The sequence below is a fragment of the Rousettus aegyptiacus genome, unplaced genomic scaffold (assembly GCF_014176215.1).
Source record: "Rousettus aegyptiacus isolate mRouAeg1 unplaced genomic scaffold, mRouAeg1.p scaffold_m13_p_2, whole genome shotgun sequence".
NCBI classification, from domain to species: domain Eukaryota; kingdom Metazoa; phylum Chordata; class Mammalia; order Chiroptera; family Pteropodidae; genus Rousettus; species Rousettus aegyptiacus.
Window position 1 is genome coordinate 29,639,329 of NW_023416295.1, and position 18,789 is coordinate 29,658,117.

The following is an 18,789-nucleotide window of genomic DNA, read 5'->3' on the forward strand; positions in this document are numbered from 1 at the left end:
GTGTAATCAGGTCATATTCTCTATGATTTTTCTATCAGGAGAGTATAGGAAGTATTGCATCCTATAGCATCGAGAACAATTGCCTAGGCTGACTCTTAGCTCCCTTGTGAAGCTATCCTGTGCTGCCTCACCTGGAGGCTGCTCATTCTTTCTTACCCGTAGGCACATTTTATCTAAAAGTAGGAGTGAGTGGTGGTGCGTGACAGTCCCATATACTTTTGAACACTTGGATACATTTATTTTTCTTTTGACCATGGAATACTGGAGATCTGTCTGCCTTCAGAATTCAGATATAGGTGAGAAAATAGGCTTGTTTCTCAATGCATGATAGGCTACCTGGAAAGAATTATCAGCTTTTAGGCTCCACTTCAAATCTCAGAGTCCACTTCACAGGGAACCCAACCTATGATCCAAGAAAGCAGAATCTAAAATGGGATTCTTATATCTGGATCACCTGCAGTCTGGTTGCCAATTAGGACCCTCTCACTGGTGGCAGGTGGAATGCTCATAGTTCCTATTGAGGTATTATGAGAAAGACACTGAAAGGCCGAGAGTGATTAATCACCGTTAAAGTGAAATGTAAAAGCTGGAGGGCATCCTTGGGAGTATATAAAGTCTCACTGTCTGCCGCCAGAGGGCAAACAAAGCTTATGGTCAGGTTCAAGACTTAATACTAAGAGTAGCAGAGCTCCAAAGGTGGACAAAATTTTCTGCCTCAGCATGTCTCTTAAACTGAAGGCCCTTATTGGGAAGGATTGCAATCCTAAGAAATAGGACGGGGACATCTGGGTCAGTGCACTCAAGAAAGTTGAAATTCTAGATTCCAATGAATCCTCTGGGTCTACAGAAGTGGCCTAATCCTATTACAAAGCTAGTGCTTCCTCTTTGTTTGAAGATATGGAGAACACCAACAATAGGTCCCCATTCAGGAACTTTTCTTAGTTTTTCTCCTGAACAGCAGACCAATAACTGAGATTAAGTCATACATCACCTGGGCACGGAAATGCTGCTGAGCCTACTAAGGGAGAAAAGGGAAACCTCAAAGGAGCCTAAGGACTTAGCCAATATGTACTATCAAGAGTTGGAAGATGATGTAAGGAACTAAATTATGAGGGCCCTAGATTAAGAGGCAGGGGTGGGCAGAACATAATGTTGGGTTGGCAAGGTTTGTTAATATGGGAGCACAATCCTATGATACGCAATACTCTGACAAGGATCCAGGGAGGCAGTGCTAATATCTACTAGGATAGATTTTAGAAACTCAGAGAAAACAATGGCAGAACTACTGTGGAAGATGGTAGAAGAAGGGATCAAGGGGCCCAGAGAAGTGGGTATGTTAGGTTGATATTCTTTGCTAAGGCCAGAAAACTTACCAGATGACTGAGCTTTATGGGATGGCTCGGAAAACACTGTTCTTCTCTAAAGCAGTAAGGAATATCGGAGGGCACCAGCATCACCAAACAGGACTGGCACTAGAGTGGAGTGAGTTAGGTACTCGCCTAAGATACAAAATTTAAGAAGGTGCCAAAAAACTCAGTGACCAAGATAAAGAATATTTTAATATGATATTTTTAAAAATAATGCATAAAATCCATTATAAATAAGATATTAAAATATAAAGACAGGATCAATATTACTCAGTTTTCCATATTGCCTCTAATATGGCTCAGCACAGCACTGTTAATCATGGTGGTTGTCCTTTATAAGCCTTGGCTAATAGTAGCAGATAAAGTTACAGAGCTGAGCTCCATGATAGGTTTGGGGGTCATGGGATCCCAAAATAGAGGCCAGGTGGTGATACTTAATTGTCAGAAGTAAGGTGAGCACAATTATAATTAGCACAAGGTCAGAATGGCTGCCTGGGGTGGGGGATGGTCCTGATCTATAGAAAGATACGGAGATGGTTAATACAACAGGATGTCCTTGGAGGCAAGATTGATGGTCAGCCTTCAGGGGTGTTGCTCAATCTGTATGACCAAGAGAAACCAAGAATGGATGTTCAGAAGATAGAAGGCAGCTCTTCCAGTAAAAAAAAAATCTTTAACTGCTTTTCAAACTGAGCTGGTTTTTAGACCTTGAACTATTTGATTTAAAACCATTTGAAAGAGAAGCTAGGTCCCCAGGACAAAGGACCATGTAATACTATGGTAAATATATATCCCCTACTACTTTTCCAGAGGCACTTATTTTCTCTGGTAACAATACACAGGGAAAGGTGGAATAACCAAATATTTTGAGGACTGTGGACAGAGTGTCCAAGTAGATGTTGATACCTAAAGTGTCATAGTGTTCCCTGTTAGAGTGGGGGTTTATAGGCTTATAAATGGAATCTTGGCTCAGGTCTGGCTCATAGAGCCAAGTGTCATTTCCCAAGTTTCTAAGTGTATAATTGGAATGAATATACTTAGAAGTTGGCCAAACTCCCATGTTGGTTTCCTTGACTGTGGAATAAGAACGTAGTCAGGAAAGCTACTGAACAGCTTACCCAACACCTTGCCAAGGTATTATCACATCCTAGGAAATATGGTATAGATTAGTGCCTTAAAGACCTAAAGAATGCAAAGATAGTGATCCCTATAATATCTACACTAAAGACTGACCATTACAAAGACTATACAGGTCCCAGAGGACGACAGTGAAATATCACAAATTCAGTTAAGTAGTATTCCTAATTGCAATTGCTGTGCCAAATGTGGTATCTGGAGCAGATCGATATGACCTAAAGTACATAGTAAGCAGGTATTGATCTGATGAAAGAGTTGTTTTCCATCCCTAATAATAAAGTGGATTTTTAAAAAATTGTGTTATTATTATTTGTGCCTACACTACAGCACCTGGTCTTCCTAAGTGGTCTCCCATCTAAGTACTGACCAGGCCCTACCCTGCTTAGCTTCCAAGATCAGACATTGAGCTTGTTCAGGGTGGCATGGCCATAGACCGTGGCTCTAGTGGGGCATGAATCCAGGACCTTCTGCATGTGATGCATACTTGCTGACTGCTACACTGTGGAACCATGTACAATAAAGAGGATTTAAAACTGTGTGCATTCTTTTGCGCTGGAGAATAATATACTTTTTAAGTTTTACCTTTGGGTTAACTCTCCCATAATAGGGTCTATCAATTCAACTGTATCATAATGTATTAAGGGATCTGGACATGTGGCAAAACATATTAGTCCACGGTATTGATGGCATTGTGTTAGTCCTGTTAATCAGACTAGATGACCAGAAAATGGTAACTACATTAGAAGCCCTGGAAAGACACATGTGCTCCAGAGGGTGTGAGAGAAACCCAATGAAAATTAAGGGTCTGCTCTATTAGTGATGTTTTTAGGGCAGGATTTCTCAATGGTGGCACTATCAACATTCTGGGCCAAAAAATTCTTTGTTGTGGGGAGTTGAGCAGTATCCCTGGTCTTTAGATGCTAGTAATCTCTCTCTTTAAGTTTCTTTAGATATTACAGTCCAGTTCAGATAGACACGTAGAAACATAATGCAAAATGGTTAGGGTATTTAGAGAGACATGTTTGTGATATTTTAGAAGCATGGCACAGAAATACCAAAGCATGCTCTCTATATCTCACTCCTAGGGTGAGATTTCCTGGGTGGTGTGACACAAGGTTAGTTTTATAGGATGAGAAGGAGTTAGCCAGGCAAAAGAGTTGAGGAGATGGGGGTGAGAATAGGAAGGAGGACCCTTTAGGGAAAGAAGATAGAGTCTCTAAACATTGCCAAGTATACCTGGGGGAAAAGTCACTCCCAGTTAAGAACCACTGTTTTGGAGTCATAGTGGCCTGGGTATGCCTGGATACCTCCAAAATAAAGGACAAACTATTGCATCTTGTACCTCCCACCACTAAGAAGGAAGTACTATGCTTTGTAGGTTTCTGGATTCTGAGTGGCATCAAAAATTGCTGGCTTTGTACTGTTGCTATTGTTACTATCATTGCCAAGTAAATCTAGGTTGACTCTGGTACCTATCTACAACAGAGGACCTGTCACTCACACAAGAACACTAGTCTTCCCTTCCTTACTTAATCTTTCATTAATCCTACTATTTAGATATCTGCCTATGGATATCTAAAAATTTTTCTGACATCTGTCATGCCATCTTACCCACTCTGCCCTTATTCCACTTTATTTTTCTTTGTACCACTTGACAGTACCTGAAATTCTACAAACACACATAGATTTTTTTTATATGTATATTTCTCCCTGAAAGAATCTAAGTTCCATGAGGACAGTGTCTTGTTCAACATGTATTCCCAGCACCTAAAATAATGTTTGGTATAAGTCCTCATTAAATATTTGTTGATTTAGTGATATTTCCTCAGTAAATATTTTTTGAATGAATGAAGTTTGGCATCAATCAGGGTTCAACTGGAAAAACAGACGAGTAAGAGATACATATTAAGAGATTTATTGCAAAGAATTGCTTTATGTGATTGTGGGCACTGGCTAAGCAAGTCCAAAAACTGTGGGGCAGGTCATCAGTAAGAGCAAGCTGGAACTCTCAGACAAAAGCTGAAGTTGCTGTCCATAGGCGGCATTTCTTCTCCATCATGGAAGCCTTAGTTTTGCTTTTACAGCCTTTCAACTGAATTGGTCTTACCCAGATTATCTTCTTAGAAAAATCAATTATTATGGATTTAAAGCATATCTACAAAAGGCTTCAGAGCAATACCTAGATTCGTATGTTTGAATAACAGGACTTTAGCTTTGCAAGTTGAGACATTAGAAGACCAGCACAGCATTCCAAGCATCTAACACTTCTGTATCACAATACCCTTAGCTGTCTGGGACACTTACTCAGACTTGACTTATATGTGCTCTGAATCTCATTATTTCATCATTATGAATCAGACAGCTCTCAGCTGACTTTAACTAGAAAAAGAAGCTAGTTAATTAACTCAGTAAGAAGTTAATATACTGCTCTTCTTTTCTAGTTAGGCCTGGTATAGCTGAAAGGAAATCAACCCAAGCTAGTTCAAGAAATGCAGTATGATTCCAGGAATGGACTTTTTGAAGCTCGGAACTGGAGGTGGTTTCCGAATTCAAGGTAGCTGTGGGGACTCCAGCAGGAATTCATGATTCTTCATTCTTGTTATGTCATTAAAGTGACATTTTCTTCTGATTCTATATGTTTCAAGAGCAACTCGCAAGTTTTCATACTTGCAGTTCAAATTTCCAAGAGAAGGAATCTTGGTTTAGCCAATAACTTCTGTTGTCCATAGGCAGGGTATCCTGTATTCCACGCTAGATTCTAGGTAGCTGTCCAGGTGCCAATCAGGAGAACAAACCCATGCTATTTCCCTGAACATAGAATTTGGTCAGTTAAGTTGAAGCTAGAAGGGGAAGTCAGGCATGACAGATACATTGACATACTCAGAATAGCATCTCAGGGTTATCTTATTTAACTGAGTAATTTATATTTTCAGAAATAAAACTCTATAGTTTTGGAACTTGAGATATAACTGAGGGGCAGATGGAAATATATTTTTGGCCTGGGGTAGGTAGAGTCTGATATCCTTTTGATATAAGAGGCTTTGGTAAAACACAACACTACAGATCAAGATTGTGGGCCATTTATCCAGTGACATTCCTTTTACCTAAGAAAAGATGGGCTTGATAAACTCTCACTGGTTTTCCTATAGCATGAAATTTCAGGGCCTTAATTGTTTCATCCCCAAAGGAAATTTGTAAGTTATAGGTAACATTTAACAATCTGAAAAATTATTGTATCTTGTCTAGAAAAATTATGCTTGCTATTTTGCAATATTTTCGTGTGTATTTTGTACATCTGTGCATATGTATGTATATGTACGTATGTATATATATTTTTATTTTTATCCATTTCCCTACCCCCTCTCCTTTGGCAACCATCAGCTTGTTCTCTGTATCTCTGGGTCTGTTTCTGTTTTGTTTTGCTTATTCATTTTTTGTTTTTGTTTTTTTAGACTCCACATATAAGTGCACACAATAGTTGTCTTTCTCTGACTAATTTTACTTAGCATAATACTCTCTGGGTTGATCCGTGTCGCAAATGGCAAGATTTCATTCTTTTTTATTGTTGAGTAATATCCATATCCATTCATCTATTAATGAAGACCTAGGTTGCTTCCATATCTTGGTTACTGTAATGCTGCAGTGAACATAGTGGTGCACATATCTCTTGGAATTTGTGGTTTCCTCTCCTCTTTGGTTAAATACCTAGAAGTGGTATTGTTGAGTTGTATGGCAGCTCTATTTTAAATTTTTTGAGGAATCTCCATACTGCTTTACATAGTGGCTGTACCAACTTACAATCCCATACAAGAGTTCCCTTTTCTCCACATCCTCACCACCACTTGTTATTTTTTTTATTTTTATTTTTTATTTTATAAGCAGGAAGCAGCATTTATTGATGCTGGCACCACTAGCTCAGCGGATTCTTATCCAAAGGCTGAGCCTGTTGGTTTTTTTATGATAACCAGTCTCACTAGTGTGAAGTGTTAGCTCATTGTGATTTTGATTTGCATTTCCCTGATGATTAGTGATGTTGAGCATCTTTCTATATGTCTGTATGTTCTTTGTGGAGAAATGTCTGTTTAGGTTCTCTGCTCATTTTTTAATCGGATTTTTTTGGCGGGTGTTAATTTGTATGAGTTCCTTATACATTTTGGATATTAAACCCATATCAGATATATCATTTGTGAATATCTTCTCCCATTCAGTAGGTTGTTTTCTCATTTTGTTGGTTTCTTTTGTTGTGTAAAATGCAATATTTTTTTTTGAGACTAGGGAAAGCCACTCTCCAAGCGCTTATGATAAAAAAAAAAAGGAATGGATTTTCCTTTGAATTGGATGTCATTACTGTCAGTTGTCTAGTTTATAAAAAGGGGGGGGCAGATCACCCTTTTTGACTTTTGACAGGAAAACCCTCACCAGAAAAGGGTAGAATGCCTATTTTAAGTACTGATTATTATTTATTGATATTGAAAATGGAATGTGAAAGTACTTATTGAAAAACCCTGTTTTTTCTTACTGTCTGAATACCCACATTGCTGTTTATTAAAGACAAATTTGTTTTAGAAGACTAAGAGAAGGAAGTCTTCCTTGATCTTAGGCAAAATCTCACATATCACTATCCCATACATGTCCTTGACCTACAAAAGAAACTTAATATCTACATACCTAGAGAAATATGCACATAATATGAAGTGTCCAGCCAGTGCAACTTGTATCTTGGAAAGACAAAGAACATGTGATATTCACCTTGCAGATGCTTTTCATTTCTCTAATATATTTCTTTTTTCCTCTTTATAAAAACAATACATGGTTATAGCAGAGTATATGGAAAATACTAAAAATTATAAAGAAACAATTACATCATAAACTTCCACTATTAACATTTTGGTGAATTTCATTTGCATATATTTATACATGACTGTGATCACCTGGTATATATGAATTTATCTTTTTTTTAAACCTGAGCCAAGAAATGCAATGTCCTTGTGATTTTTTTGTCAACATGGATGAATTTGTTGATTGTTGATAACTTTTCTCTAATTCATTTCTCATTTTTATTTAAAAATATGCTATTTTGTATATATAAATATATATATATACTCTATGTGTAGGTTATAAACCAAACCGTAGAATAAATATCTATGGACTTTTTTGTTAATCCAAGAACCAAAATTTAGCCGTTAATTTGTGTAATCTACTGTTCTCTTATCTCCTTCCTCCCCAAATACTGTTTAAACCTAAATTAAAACAATTGAAAATTTTAACCCATCAAATTGTTTTTCATTGATGCTAATAAAAATCCCATTTTTTAGTGATTAAAGTCTCTAAATGTGTGTTGCGAGTCTATCACACAGAGCAGTAAACTGTTTTCTTTATGCTACCTGGAACCTTGATCCCTACCTGTAATCATGGGCTACTTCCTCCTTCAAATCCCTTTCTGAAAGTTCTTGTTCTTTTTTTTACTTCAAAGTCCAAGGCCAGAATGACAGTACAAGGTCATGCTGGTATAATTGATGCAGAGGAAAAAAAGACCTACGTATTCTGATTTTTTAAAGCTTCTTGTTTTAGGAATGACGTTTAGGATTGAGAGGCATTTCGTCAGTGTTAATGCTGACGATCAGTGATTTTCTAAGAACCTACAAAGTTAAAAGGCTTTAAAAGAATGACAAAGTTCTTGCTGTGTGCTTAGAAACTGTGTGACCTTGCACAATCTGCATATATCCCCGCAATTTTCCTCTCATTTTAAAATAGGATTAGAAACAATTTGCCCACTTTACTGGGCTGTTTGTGAGGTTCAATAGTGTTTGGGAACATACGTTGTAAACGAAAAACCTAACCAAATGGCAAATAATTATTTGAAGAAAAATCGACCTTGAATTACAGCGCAAAGGATGAGACTGTTACGAGTGTTTCCATAACTAAGCACTTCAACAGCTGAGACAGATGCTAAAGAGAGCTTTTGTCTGGTCCCCAGGGGCCTTCCGGTAAATTCGCACAGAAGAGATTGAAGATGTGAGGTTTCTTCTAGCCCTGAAGTCGTTTTTTACAGTATCCGGTCTTAACTGTGCTCGTGGAATCTACTTTCCTGCAGGCTAAGTTACTCACTAATGGCTGATCCACTCCTCTGGATCACGAAGAAAACCGCCTCCAGACCCACTCCTGGCACCGCCCCCACCCACAATGCACTTCTCTGTTCCATCTAGGTGGCTACTCTGTCACGTGTCACTCGACGGAGCGCGCTTCCGCTTGGCGCATGCGCATAGGGCAGCGCAAGCTATTTTTCTCCGTGGCAGCGGTGGCGAGCGGAAGTTCTAGGGAGCGCTACTTCCGTCTGTGTTCGAGTGGACAAAATGGCGAAGATTGCCAAGACTCACGAAGGTAAGCTGCCTTCCCCTAGTTATGTGTCCACTCTGCTGCCTCGCCTGCTAAAATTCCATCTTCCTAGGCTTCTGCTGCTTCTTGTGGTTTCTTTTGTGGGGACCGCTTCCGCGCTTCGGGTCTCGGTTCGTCCCCTCCGCGCCAGCGGCGCAGGCCACTGCCCCACGTAATGGCGTCTTACTCTTACACCCCCGAGAGGTGCTTTGTTCCGTGTTTGGGTGCTGCTGTTTTAGGGTTGCTTCGCTTCTCTGGCCAGAGGGCCTTGTTTAGACGGCTCAATAAGGATTTAGGACTAGAGATCAGGAAAACTGGGAAGGAAGCAAAGCCTCACTTGTCTTTCCGAACTGTCGTCGGCATAGTTTTTGCATAGGAGAGTCAGAAAAACACTGAAATACGGTTGCTGCTTTTCGGGCAGCCCCAAATCGAGTTAGTCACATCCGAGGCCCATTACTCTTAACTTTGGCTAATTTGTGTGTCTTCAGGCATCTCAGATCCTTCTATTTTGTACGAAATGATTTGGAAATGAAATCGTATTTTTTTTCTGCCTTGATTACTTTTAGTATCTTTTTCTTTGGAGACCGAATATTGATGGAAGAGGGAAAGGCATATTTTATTAATGGACAAAATTTCAAAGTAGTTGATCGTTTTATGGAATAGGGGGTATATAGAATTAGGAAAATGTTGGGAATAGGCTGGAGTTCGTTAGGGAGTATCCAGAAATAACAGGAAATAAGGTCACTTTTCAAAACAGATGCAACATGGGAGTTTGGAGTTGCATTCCTTGTTTTCTGGCTTGGAATCTGAAATTTTCCTCAAACACGAGGCTTCCAAGGGAGTCGCTTTTATTTCACACGTTTCTGGGTGTCTGGCTCGTTATTAGTGTATGAGAGGTAATAAAGACTAAGGTCATCAAAAGTTTTAGTCTGATGGAGAAAGATGTGTATACGTTTTCATTCTTTAATGAGGCAAATGAATGCTTAAATAGAAATTTGACATGTTCTGGGAACCTTGGTAGCAGAGTGATTAATTTATGCGTGGAGATATTTCATAGAAGAGATAACTTGTCCCTGGTTTGAGAGGATCATCCTTTTTAAATTAGGGGAGGACGTTTAAGCCCGAGATGTTAATGATGTTGTATTAACATTTGTGTTGGAGTAGTCGGCTATGGCAGGAAAGGTTGGTTGGTTAGGACCAGAGAGAGTGAATAGCATTGAATGGTTGTCACCCACAGGAATTGAAGTCCAGCTTTCTGCAGTTTATGAAACATGTTAATGAGTTGACAGTGACTTTAATGTTGTTATTGTTAGGTATTTAAGATTTAAACACAGTTTTAACCCAGAGGCTTTTAGGCACTTATTTTTCCCTCTTTAGTCTATCTCAACCATCCTTTGCAAAACAATTAGAAAACTGAAGGTGTTGCTATTTTTGTTCATTCAGGAGTGATTATTCATTTATGGCATTGATTACTGTTTTAGTGTTATCTTTATCATAAGGTACTTTTGGACAGGAAAATCAAAGTTCTTTTTCGTTTTCATGCATTTTAGAAACTTGGTTAAAAATTTTGGGCCATACGAGATTGAAATTTTTTGGCCAAAATTGCTGTTTCATTTGGTATTATGCTTTATCAACATGAAATAACATGCCAAAAAAAAGTTGGAACAGTCATTTTAATATCTGAGCACTGTACAAGACACTGTCCATCACTGTAGAGTGTAAGTCAGCGGATGATAAATGGTTAGTAGAAATACAGAGTATGTAGTTTTTTGCTCCCTTATGCCATTTTCCTGGAGATTTCTAGTCCTTCATTGCCCATCTCTGTTTTCACTTTAAGTTATCTCTGATAAACGAGCATAATTTGTTTGTTTTTATGCCACTATAACACTATATATCTTTATTACATTACTTAGAATATTCTATTGCGTTAAGGTTTTCTCTTCCACTTTGGGATTGTGTGCAGGAACTGTACCTTGTTATCTCCAGTACAGGGTACATGATAGGTGCTGAATATTTTATCAACAATTATTAAGAGAGTGATTTATAGTGAAAATGTTTAAAGTTTTACAGTAAGGGGGCACTTAAACTGATCTTTGAACGCTTGGGTAGGTTTGGATTACCTGTTTGGCTGAGATAGATAGGAAGTAGGACTTACATATCCGAAACCACCTGAGCTGAGAGGAAGAAATGTTAGGTTAGCATCAAAATAGGAAAGGCTTTGAACCCTGAGCTAGGTTTGACTTTGGCTTTCCAATGACTGTGGAATAAAGTGCCTTCCTTTTCCCAGGTGAAAAGTTACTTTTGTGTTTTAGGAAAGTCATTGGGTGCAGTGTGAAGGGTGACTTGGATTAAAAGCAGTCATTCTTAGGCTTTTGAGGTAGTTGAGAAGAGGACTTGAATTTGAACCTCACTGGAGCAACTTTTTAAGATGTATAGTACTTGTTTAATTTTTGATTTAGAGTTGTCCGTTATTGTGTTTAAGTAAAAAAGATTATGTAATTTTTTCATTCTACATAACGTTGCTGGTAAAGACATTTCATTATTGTATCTTGTAATTTTTAAAGTAATGGTTGCATCAGTTTATATTTGAGTCTTGTGAGGTAGATATTGTATTCGAAATAAAGTAGTTTATTGTTGTACCTTTCTATATGGTTCTTCTCACAGGCCGTTACTTCCCGTTGTTGAGCTAAACCGAACTATTTCTTTTCTTGATGTCATATTCCTTGCAAATATTTCTAGAATTAGCCCTTAATATCTTCTTTAACCAGCCCAGTTACTTTTTACCCTGGTCAGTGTGGCATATGCTTTCCAGTATTGAAATATAAAAGAGCTAGACTTATTCAGATCAAATACAATCTTTTGGACCTTTCTGCATGTCAAATTGTGTCATGTGTACAATTAATAGTGTGCATAATCTTGCCATCCAGCAATTCTTCAGATATTGCTGATTTCAACAAATGAGGGAACATACTCTTTTCTGTTTTGGAAAGGGAAAAATGAATTATTCCAAAATTCCATATATTGGTTTGTTTTGCCACTATTCCTTGAATGGATTTTTTTATTATTATTATTTTTGGCATCACAAACCTGTAAGAGTTTTCTTCCCTAATTTTTTGCTTGCAGAATGACTGAAATAGTCATTTTTCTGCATCTTTTGATATTTTTATTTTCCTGTGTTCAGATAGTTACTGCTTTGCAGACTTTTGTTGGCTTCCAGTATGAATGTTGCTAGTAAAAGGAAAAAGTGTTTCTTAAAGATGTTGAAAAATACTTTTTTATGTAGAATTATTTAGGAAACCATTTAATTAATTAGCAATTCATCGTTTAGGAATTGCTACCTGTAGTATTCAGTAAAATAATTTACCACTATAGTTAGTTGTTCTATTGGGGTTTTATTGAAGGAAAAGGCTGAGAGTAGGGATATTTTTCTGGATCCCTTTAAGAAGTCTCATATTTGAGAAATCCTTGCTTACTACTTGCTTCTGCTAGGTGGAGAATAGGTGACATTTATGGACCACACTAAAAGGTGTCAGTGACTAAATAACATCTGAAGGCTATGCGTCTGTATTATGTAATGAACAGTGATTAGAACATTGCAAATAACCCAAATGAAAAAAGAGAAATAAAAACGCGTCAAGGAGGAAGTGATATAGTCTAGGCTTAGCAATATCAGGCATAGAAAAATAAAGACGTAGAAGGGGGAAACAGTATTGTCTTTTGATGTAAAACTCGATTTTCACATAAAACATTTGATGTATTAGAAAATTGTAATTTTAACATTTATCACTTTTAATTATAAAAGTAATATAATTTTTAAGTAAATGAAAATGGAAACCTATTTTTGAACGATTTGAGACTTCAGATGGGCTAGTTCACAAATAAATGTATTCATTTGTTAATTATCGATTATCCTCTGGGGAGGAATTTGTTCTCTGATAGTTGAAAGTGTTGTTAGGATTGGAATTCCCCTCCACAAAGAGGGGCGTTTCAGTTGAATAGTGACATTTCTTTTTGTGTATCATTGGAGCAAAATTAGTTTTAAAATGTGTGTTTATAACTTAACATTTAGAAGATTTTACATTACCATCAATTATAACAAGATCAGTAAAGCCAAAAAAGGGAAAAAAAAATGACAAAGATTGAGAAGAATTAGAACTTTTGAGGTTAAAGATATTATATAAAAAAAGCCAAAAAAAAAAAAAATTGTTTATGTGTAGCAGAGGACTCCCGTTTCTCCAGAGAAGAGAAAACTTGTTTTCTGTTGTGTTGGGGTCAGAAGGTGAAACTTAAGAAAACCATTTTTAAAATTTTTTTGAACTTTTTATTGAGAACTGCAAATACATACAAAAATAGAATGGTGAGATGAACCCCCACCTGTTGACCCATTACCCAGCTTCAGCAGTTATCAACTTAGGGCTACTTCTTATGTTTAATCTGTACACTGGTCCCTCCCGTTCTTCCCATTATTTTGAAGCACATCCCAGATATATCATTTATCAAACATTTTTCACTGCGTAGCTCTAAAAAGCAAGGACTAAAAAAATTACATTATTGCACCTAAAATTAATAAAATATTCAGTGTTGAATTTTGATAATTGCCATATAAACATTTTTTCCCCAGTTTATTTGAATCAAGTTCCAAATAAAGCCCATACATTGTGGTTAGTCTTAAATCTTTATGTTGCTACTCCATCTCTTTTCCCTTTTTCAGTTTTCCAATTCATTTGTTGCAGCACCGTTGTGCTGCATAGTTTCCCACAGTCTGGAGTGAAAGGGGAAGAAGGCAATAAAAACACTCATAACTACTCCTTCTTACACTAGTCCATCACTGTTATAATCAAGATGTCAGGAGTCCCACAGCAAGGGAAGCTCCAAGAAAATCATTGACTTTAGGAATGAGCACAGTTCTGAAGTCATACTTCATGCATGATTAGGTTGGACTAACCATAGCAAGAAAATGCAACAAAAGGCTTGCAAATATCGGTGCCTCTCCCATTATAATTTTAATGGCAATGAAAATACTTACAGTTTTCTAACAAGCTAAACTACTTGAAATAGTTTTGTATGAGTCCCAGTGATACATATGCCTTATATCAAGAATACCAATTTAAGAAATAACCTTATTCTTGATAATTTATTTTACCCTTAAAGTTTCTCCTTTTAGTGAGGCTCTTTGGTAAATATGTCTAATGCTTACCTAGTACTCTAATTTCTTGTTTAAGACTCTTTAAAACCACTTCCAGACAATACCAACTCTGGAGATTTGAAGGACTACTCAAATGTGTTAAGATAGGCAATCTCTGCTTCCTTTTTAAGTGTTCAGCATCAGTAACTTAAGAGTCATACCAATGTGCCCCACTCCCATTTTACTGAAGATGGGGTCAGGTGGGGAACAGAACTCAGGCTTTCATCCAGAAAAATGATAATTTACAAATCCACATTAATTTTTTCTACCTCCTGACACCCCTTTATTGAACATCACAGAACTGTGGAATTTTACTAATCTCACCTCAGTTTTTCTTTTTACTTGTTCCCTTTCCTCCATTTTGTCTCTCAAAATTCTTCCTCTGTTGTACAGAATAATTCAATTCTCTGCCCATCAAAAGGACTGAATTTCTTATAGTATTAAATGTATACTTACTATACTTCTAGGTTTTTACTCAAGTGATTCTAAACTCGATGTTTACACAACAACCTGCACAGCAGTGTTTAGAGCAGCTTTATTTGTAATCTTCATGACCTTGAAACAACCTGGATGCCACTCAAATAGAGAATGGATAAACACACTATAGTACATATAATACTGTTGGGTAATTAAAAGGCACAAACTATTGATACACAACATGAAGATTGGAATATTTATGGGTTCAAATGGATTAGAGTGTCAGCTCTTAGCAGTCTTAAGTGTGACCACTAGAAGGTCCTAGTCTGTAGTCCAGTCGTTGGCAGACAGTAACTTTTCATCTTTCACATCTGAATGTGAAAGGAGTCACGTTTGACAGGGAGTCTAAATTTGAAATGGGTTAGGTGGGAACAGTTTTTGTTATGATTGAAGTAGGGAGAGATTCGCATAAACGTTTCCTTCTCTACCTCCTCAAGTCTTGTAGTTAATATTTTGGGACTTTGGCTATTCTTTTTAGTATGTTCCCTCTCATTTCTTTCCCATGTCTGCCAACAAATCTTAAGCATTGATTATTTGTTGCCAGAAATGAATATTTGCTCATTTTTAGTCAGTTCGTATTTAAGAAAGTACAGAAATACCTGCATACCAAGAGCTATAATTTAGTGTTACAAAGCTTTGAAAATAAGGAGTTAGAGGCAACTTTTTGCCTTTCCCAAAGATGTGTTTATAAAATTTGAAACTGGAATTTTACAAACCATTGCAGGCATGGGTGGGGGAGAATTGGAAAATTACTTTTAATGAATTCTACAAATCAAAAGTACCTTTTTATTGTGAAATAGTGTAACATACAGAAAAGTGTAGGAAAAAATAAAACGAACACAGTTTAACCCATTGCCAAGCTTTACCTATTCTTAATATTTGTCATATACAAACACTAATTCAATGTTTTGTGTATCTTTGTCATTAGAAAACGCTGTTGCTCATCAGTAAGTATAAAATCAGGTAAAATTTAGTAGATGAAAGTAGCACTTGAATATGTGTATTCTAATAAAGGACTAGCTGCTGAAAACTTAGAATGTAAAAGTTTTTAGAAGGAAAATTGTGATGTATCAAGTGGAGGGAAGCAAGCTGCACAATGATAATGTATAGTATGATGCAATTTTCGTTAAACAGTACCTCTTTCTTGTTTTTACTTATACATATATGAGCTAGAAAAAAAAGTATAAAATAATTTTCTAAATTGAAAATTTTAGTAAGAATGGGCTGCGCTGGAAATGGAGGTAGGTGAAGGGCCAAATACAAGTTTCCTGAGGTGTTAATGTGGAAACCGGCTCTTAAGCTGGAGGTTCCGACTCAGTGGATTTGATGCCTAGAAGTGTCTGTTCTTGTTACAGGTGCTCCAAGTGATTTCGATGCAGGTGGTCAGTCAGTAAACTATCGTGATGCTGTAGAAAGGCGATTACATACTTCTTGGCTGTCCAGGTCACCCATTTGTGTTTCCTACCTGGATCCTGATGGCAGTAACATTTGTAGTCCTTTAAAAGAACCTGTTTACTTAAAAGTGATACATGCATCTCCGTAGTTTAAAAAAAAAACAAAAACAAAATTTCGACAGTATTTCAGAAATGGAAATGTTCAGGAAGGAAAAAATTAAGAGTAAATCTCTACTCACCCTTGAGTCAGTCTTGCTAACCACTGAGTGGTTTCTTCTGTATTCTAGAAGAAAAAATGTATTTGTAGGAGGGGTGGAGGGTGAGGGACGTAGCAAACATGGATTTAAAATTAAAAAAAAAAAAATACTACAAACAGTAAAAGTAGAATAGTAAAATTAACCACCCTGCTCAAATGAGGGTATTTGTGTTTGTGATTAATCATGGCCAAGGCCCCTGGCTTCCTGGGCTGCTATAACAGTTTTGAGGGGAGAGATGCAAGAAAAGGTAATAACTGTGGAGATGGTGGTTGTATGACACTATAAGAATTTGGAGATCTGATTACAAACTGAGGCTGCTAGTTCAGTACGTAACCCTACTCCATTGAGTTTCTGAGACTTGTTCCTGTAGGGAAATGCGGCCCAGCTGTGCCTTAGACTATGTCAAATTATTACATTTTCTGTTTTAAGCTGCACCCATCTTGAGGATTATCTCTTTTAGCTGGGAATGGGGGTTGGGAATTTGCATTATTCCATTTGAATCTTTTCCTTTTGGAGTCCTTTTAAACTAGTTAATAAATGAGCTTTTTAAAATGCTTGGTATTAAAGAGTTTAATTCATTTGAAGGTAATGAGCTGGCAAGAATTGAAACATCTATTTGTTAGGCTACAGAAATCACTGACCTAACTCCACACCAAAGTGTTATTCAGATAGTTAAAATGAAACATTTAATTTGTAATTTAAAGTTAGTTGGTGTCAGGAAAGACTAAAAATGTTTGGATGATTAGTCTGTGTTTGCAGGAGACTAGTCTCAACAACTAAATGTAGTACCTGGTTCTTGATTGGGTCATGGATCAAAGAAGAACATTTGGAAAGGCTGTTAGTAGGACAGTTGGGGTGATTGGAAGCTAGACTATATATATTAGATGATAATGTTATTTAAGGTTTAATTTCTTGAACATGTGAATACTGTTGTGGTTATATAGAAGAATGTCGTAGATCTGGAAATACATGCTGAAATATTAGGGAGTTTAAGTGGTTTAGAAAAATTACATGTACACATATATTTCCTTTATCTCATAGACAGTTGATGAATGTAGGCGAAGAGTATGTAGGTGTTCATTGCACTGTTTTAATTTTTTCTGGTCTTGAAAAATTCAAAATTGGGAGGTTTGGAAAGCAGTTGAAAAAAGTTGATACTTTATTCGACAAATGTGCATCTTCTAAATGTCAAACTTCTGGCTTGAACGTGGTGCTTGGGTGATTTAATCCTTAAATCAAAACTTTATGTTGTAGGAAACCAATAGACATGAGTTTAAATAATATATTAATTAGAAAAAGATTCTTTCTTTGAAGGCAGACATTTTGATTCCAGAGCTCAGACTTGTAATCATAAAACTATAATAACTGTGATGGTGGTTGCAGCCAGAATGTGTAGAACTCTGAATTCTGTGCTAAAGAATTTAGATTTTATCCTTTATTTTACTATTAAGAGTGTGGTTTGTTGCACATTCAAATTTGAGAACCACTCTCTATGGTACTATTTATTGTTTTTACATTTCTGGTAGTATTGAGTTTAAATAGTCTTGAGTATTTTGTTCTTGGTCCCTAATCAACATCGACAATGTGATTTTTTAATTAGGGAAAGGTTTGGAATTCAACAGTGATAAAGTAAATTTTGGTAGCTCATTCTTATTAAGGTAAGAGTAATTTGTAATGGATGAAATAGTAAGCATCTTTTCTGTACATGTTGAGGTGGAGGAGGTTAAAAATCAGTACCTGACACGATTCTAGCCCCCAAACGGTATAATTATTTTAAAGTTTGTTGCCGTAGAAGAGCATTTTGAGAATACCTAGTAGGAAAATGCATTGTGTTCAGTGCTTGCTGGAAAATGAAATTAAAGTCTTTGTTAACTTTCTTACAGATATTGAAGCACAGATTCGAGAAATTCAAGGCAAGAAGGCAGCTCTTGATGAAGCACAAGGAGTGGGCCTTGATTCTACAGGTTATTATGACCAGGAAATTTATGGTGGAAGTGATAGCAGATTTGCTGGATATGTCACATCAATTGCTGCAACTGAACTTGAAGATGTAAGTTACAAAGTATATAAGAGTCAAGCCTTTTTTGTTGGAGAGCAAGAAATGAAAAGGGATTTTCTCTTTGAGTCATCATCATCTGGTTTAACCTGGAGAGACATTTTGGTGTTTGGGAAATCTTTCTTTTGGAGGCTAAAACTATTGATAAAACTATTGAAAGTGTCCTCCCTGTCTTAGGTTCAGAAACTCCTGGAAGTGCTTAGTTTTGAATCCTTATGTTAAAACTAGTTTATCCAACAAAGCACCTGCAAATCATTAACCATTGTAAAGTAAATCCCTGTTGTTACCCACTTATTTATCTAGAATAGCCATTAGAGAAGTGAATTCTTAGTAGACAACCATTTGTCCTTGTGACTTGATTTCTGTCTTGTGCTTCATGCTGTTCCTTAGCATCTTAATATTGATGGACTTCTCATACCTGTTTCATTTACTCTGGAGAATGACGACCTCTCATTTCGAAGCATATCTTTCACAGTGTTTTTATATATTCCACATAGCTTATATTTGTCAGATCATCACAGACATCCAAATTTTGTGAAAT

At 36.8% G+C, this 18,789-nt stretch overlaps 1 protein-coding gene and 1 pseudogene across 4 annotated transcripts in view; one reads left to right on the forward strand and one right to left on the reverse strand.

Annotated features, from left to right (window-relative positions):
* SF3B1 (splicing factor 3b subunit 1) overlaps positions 1 to 18,789 on the forward strand; it is a 48,308-nt gene that overhangs the window by 8,472 nt on the left and 21,047 nt on the right. For all 4 annotated transcript variants that reach the window (XR_004955724.1, XR_004955725.1, XM_036236992.1 and 1 more), the window contains 2 exons: positions 8,711 to 8,885; positions 18,076 to 18,242. Coding sequence is in view for 1 of the 4 variants with exons in the window: in XM_036236992.1 (XP_036092885.1) it covers positions 8,858 to 8,885; positions 18,076 to 18,242 (195 nt within the window). In the remaining 3 variants the exon portion in view is untranslated. Of the gene's footprint in view, positions 1 to 8,710; positions 8,886 to 18,075; positions 18,243 to 18,789 lie in introns of those variants that run through there.
* Positions 2,823 to 2,938, reverse strand: LOC118614063 (annotated as a pseudogene).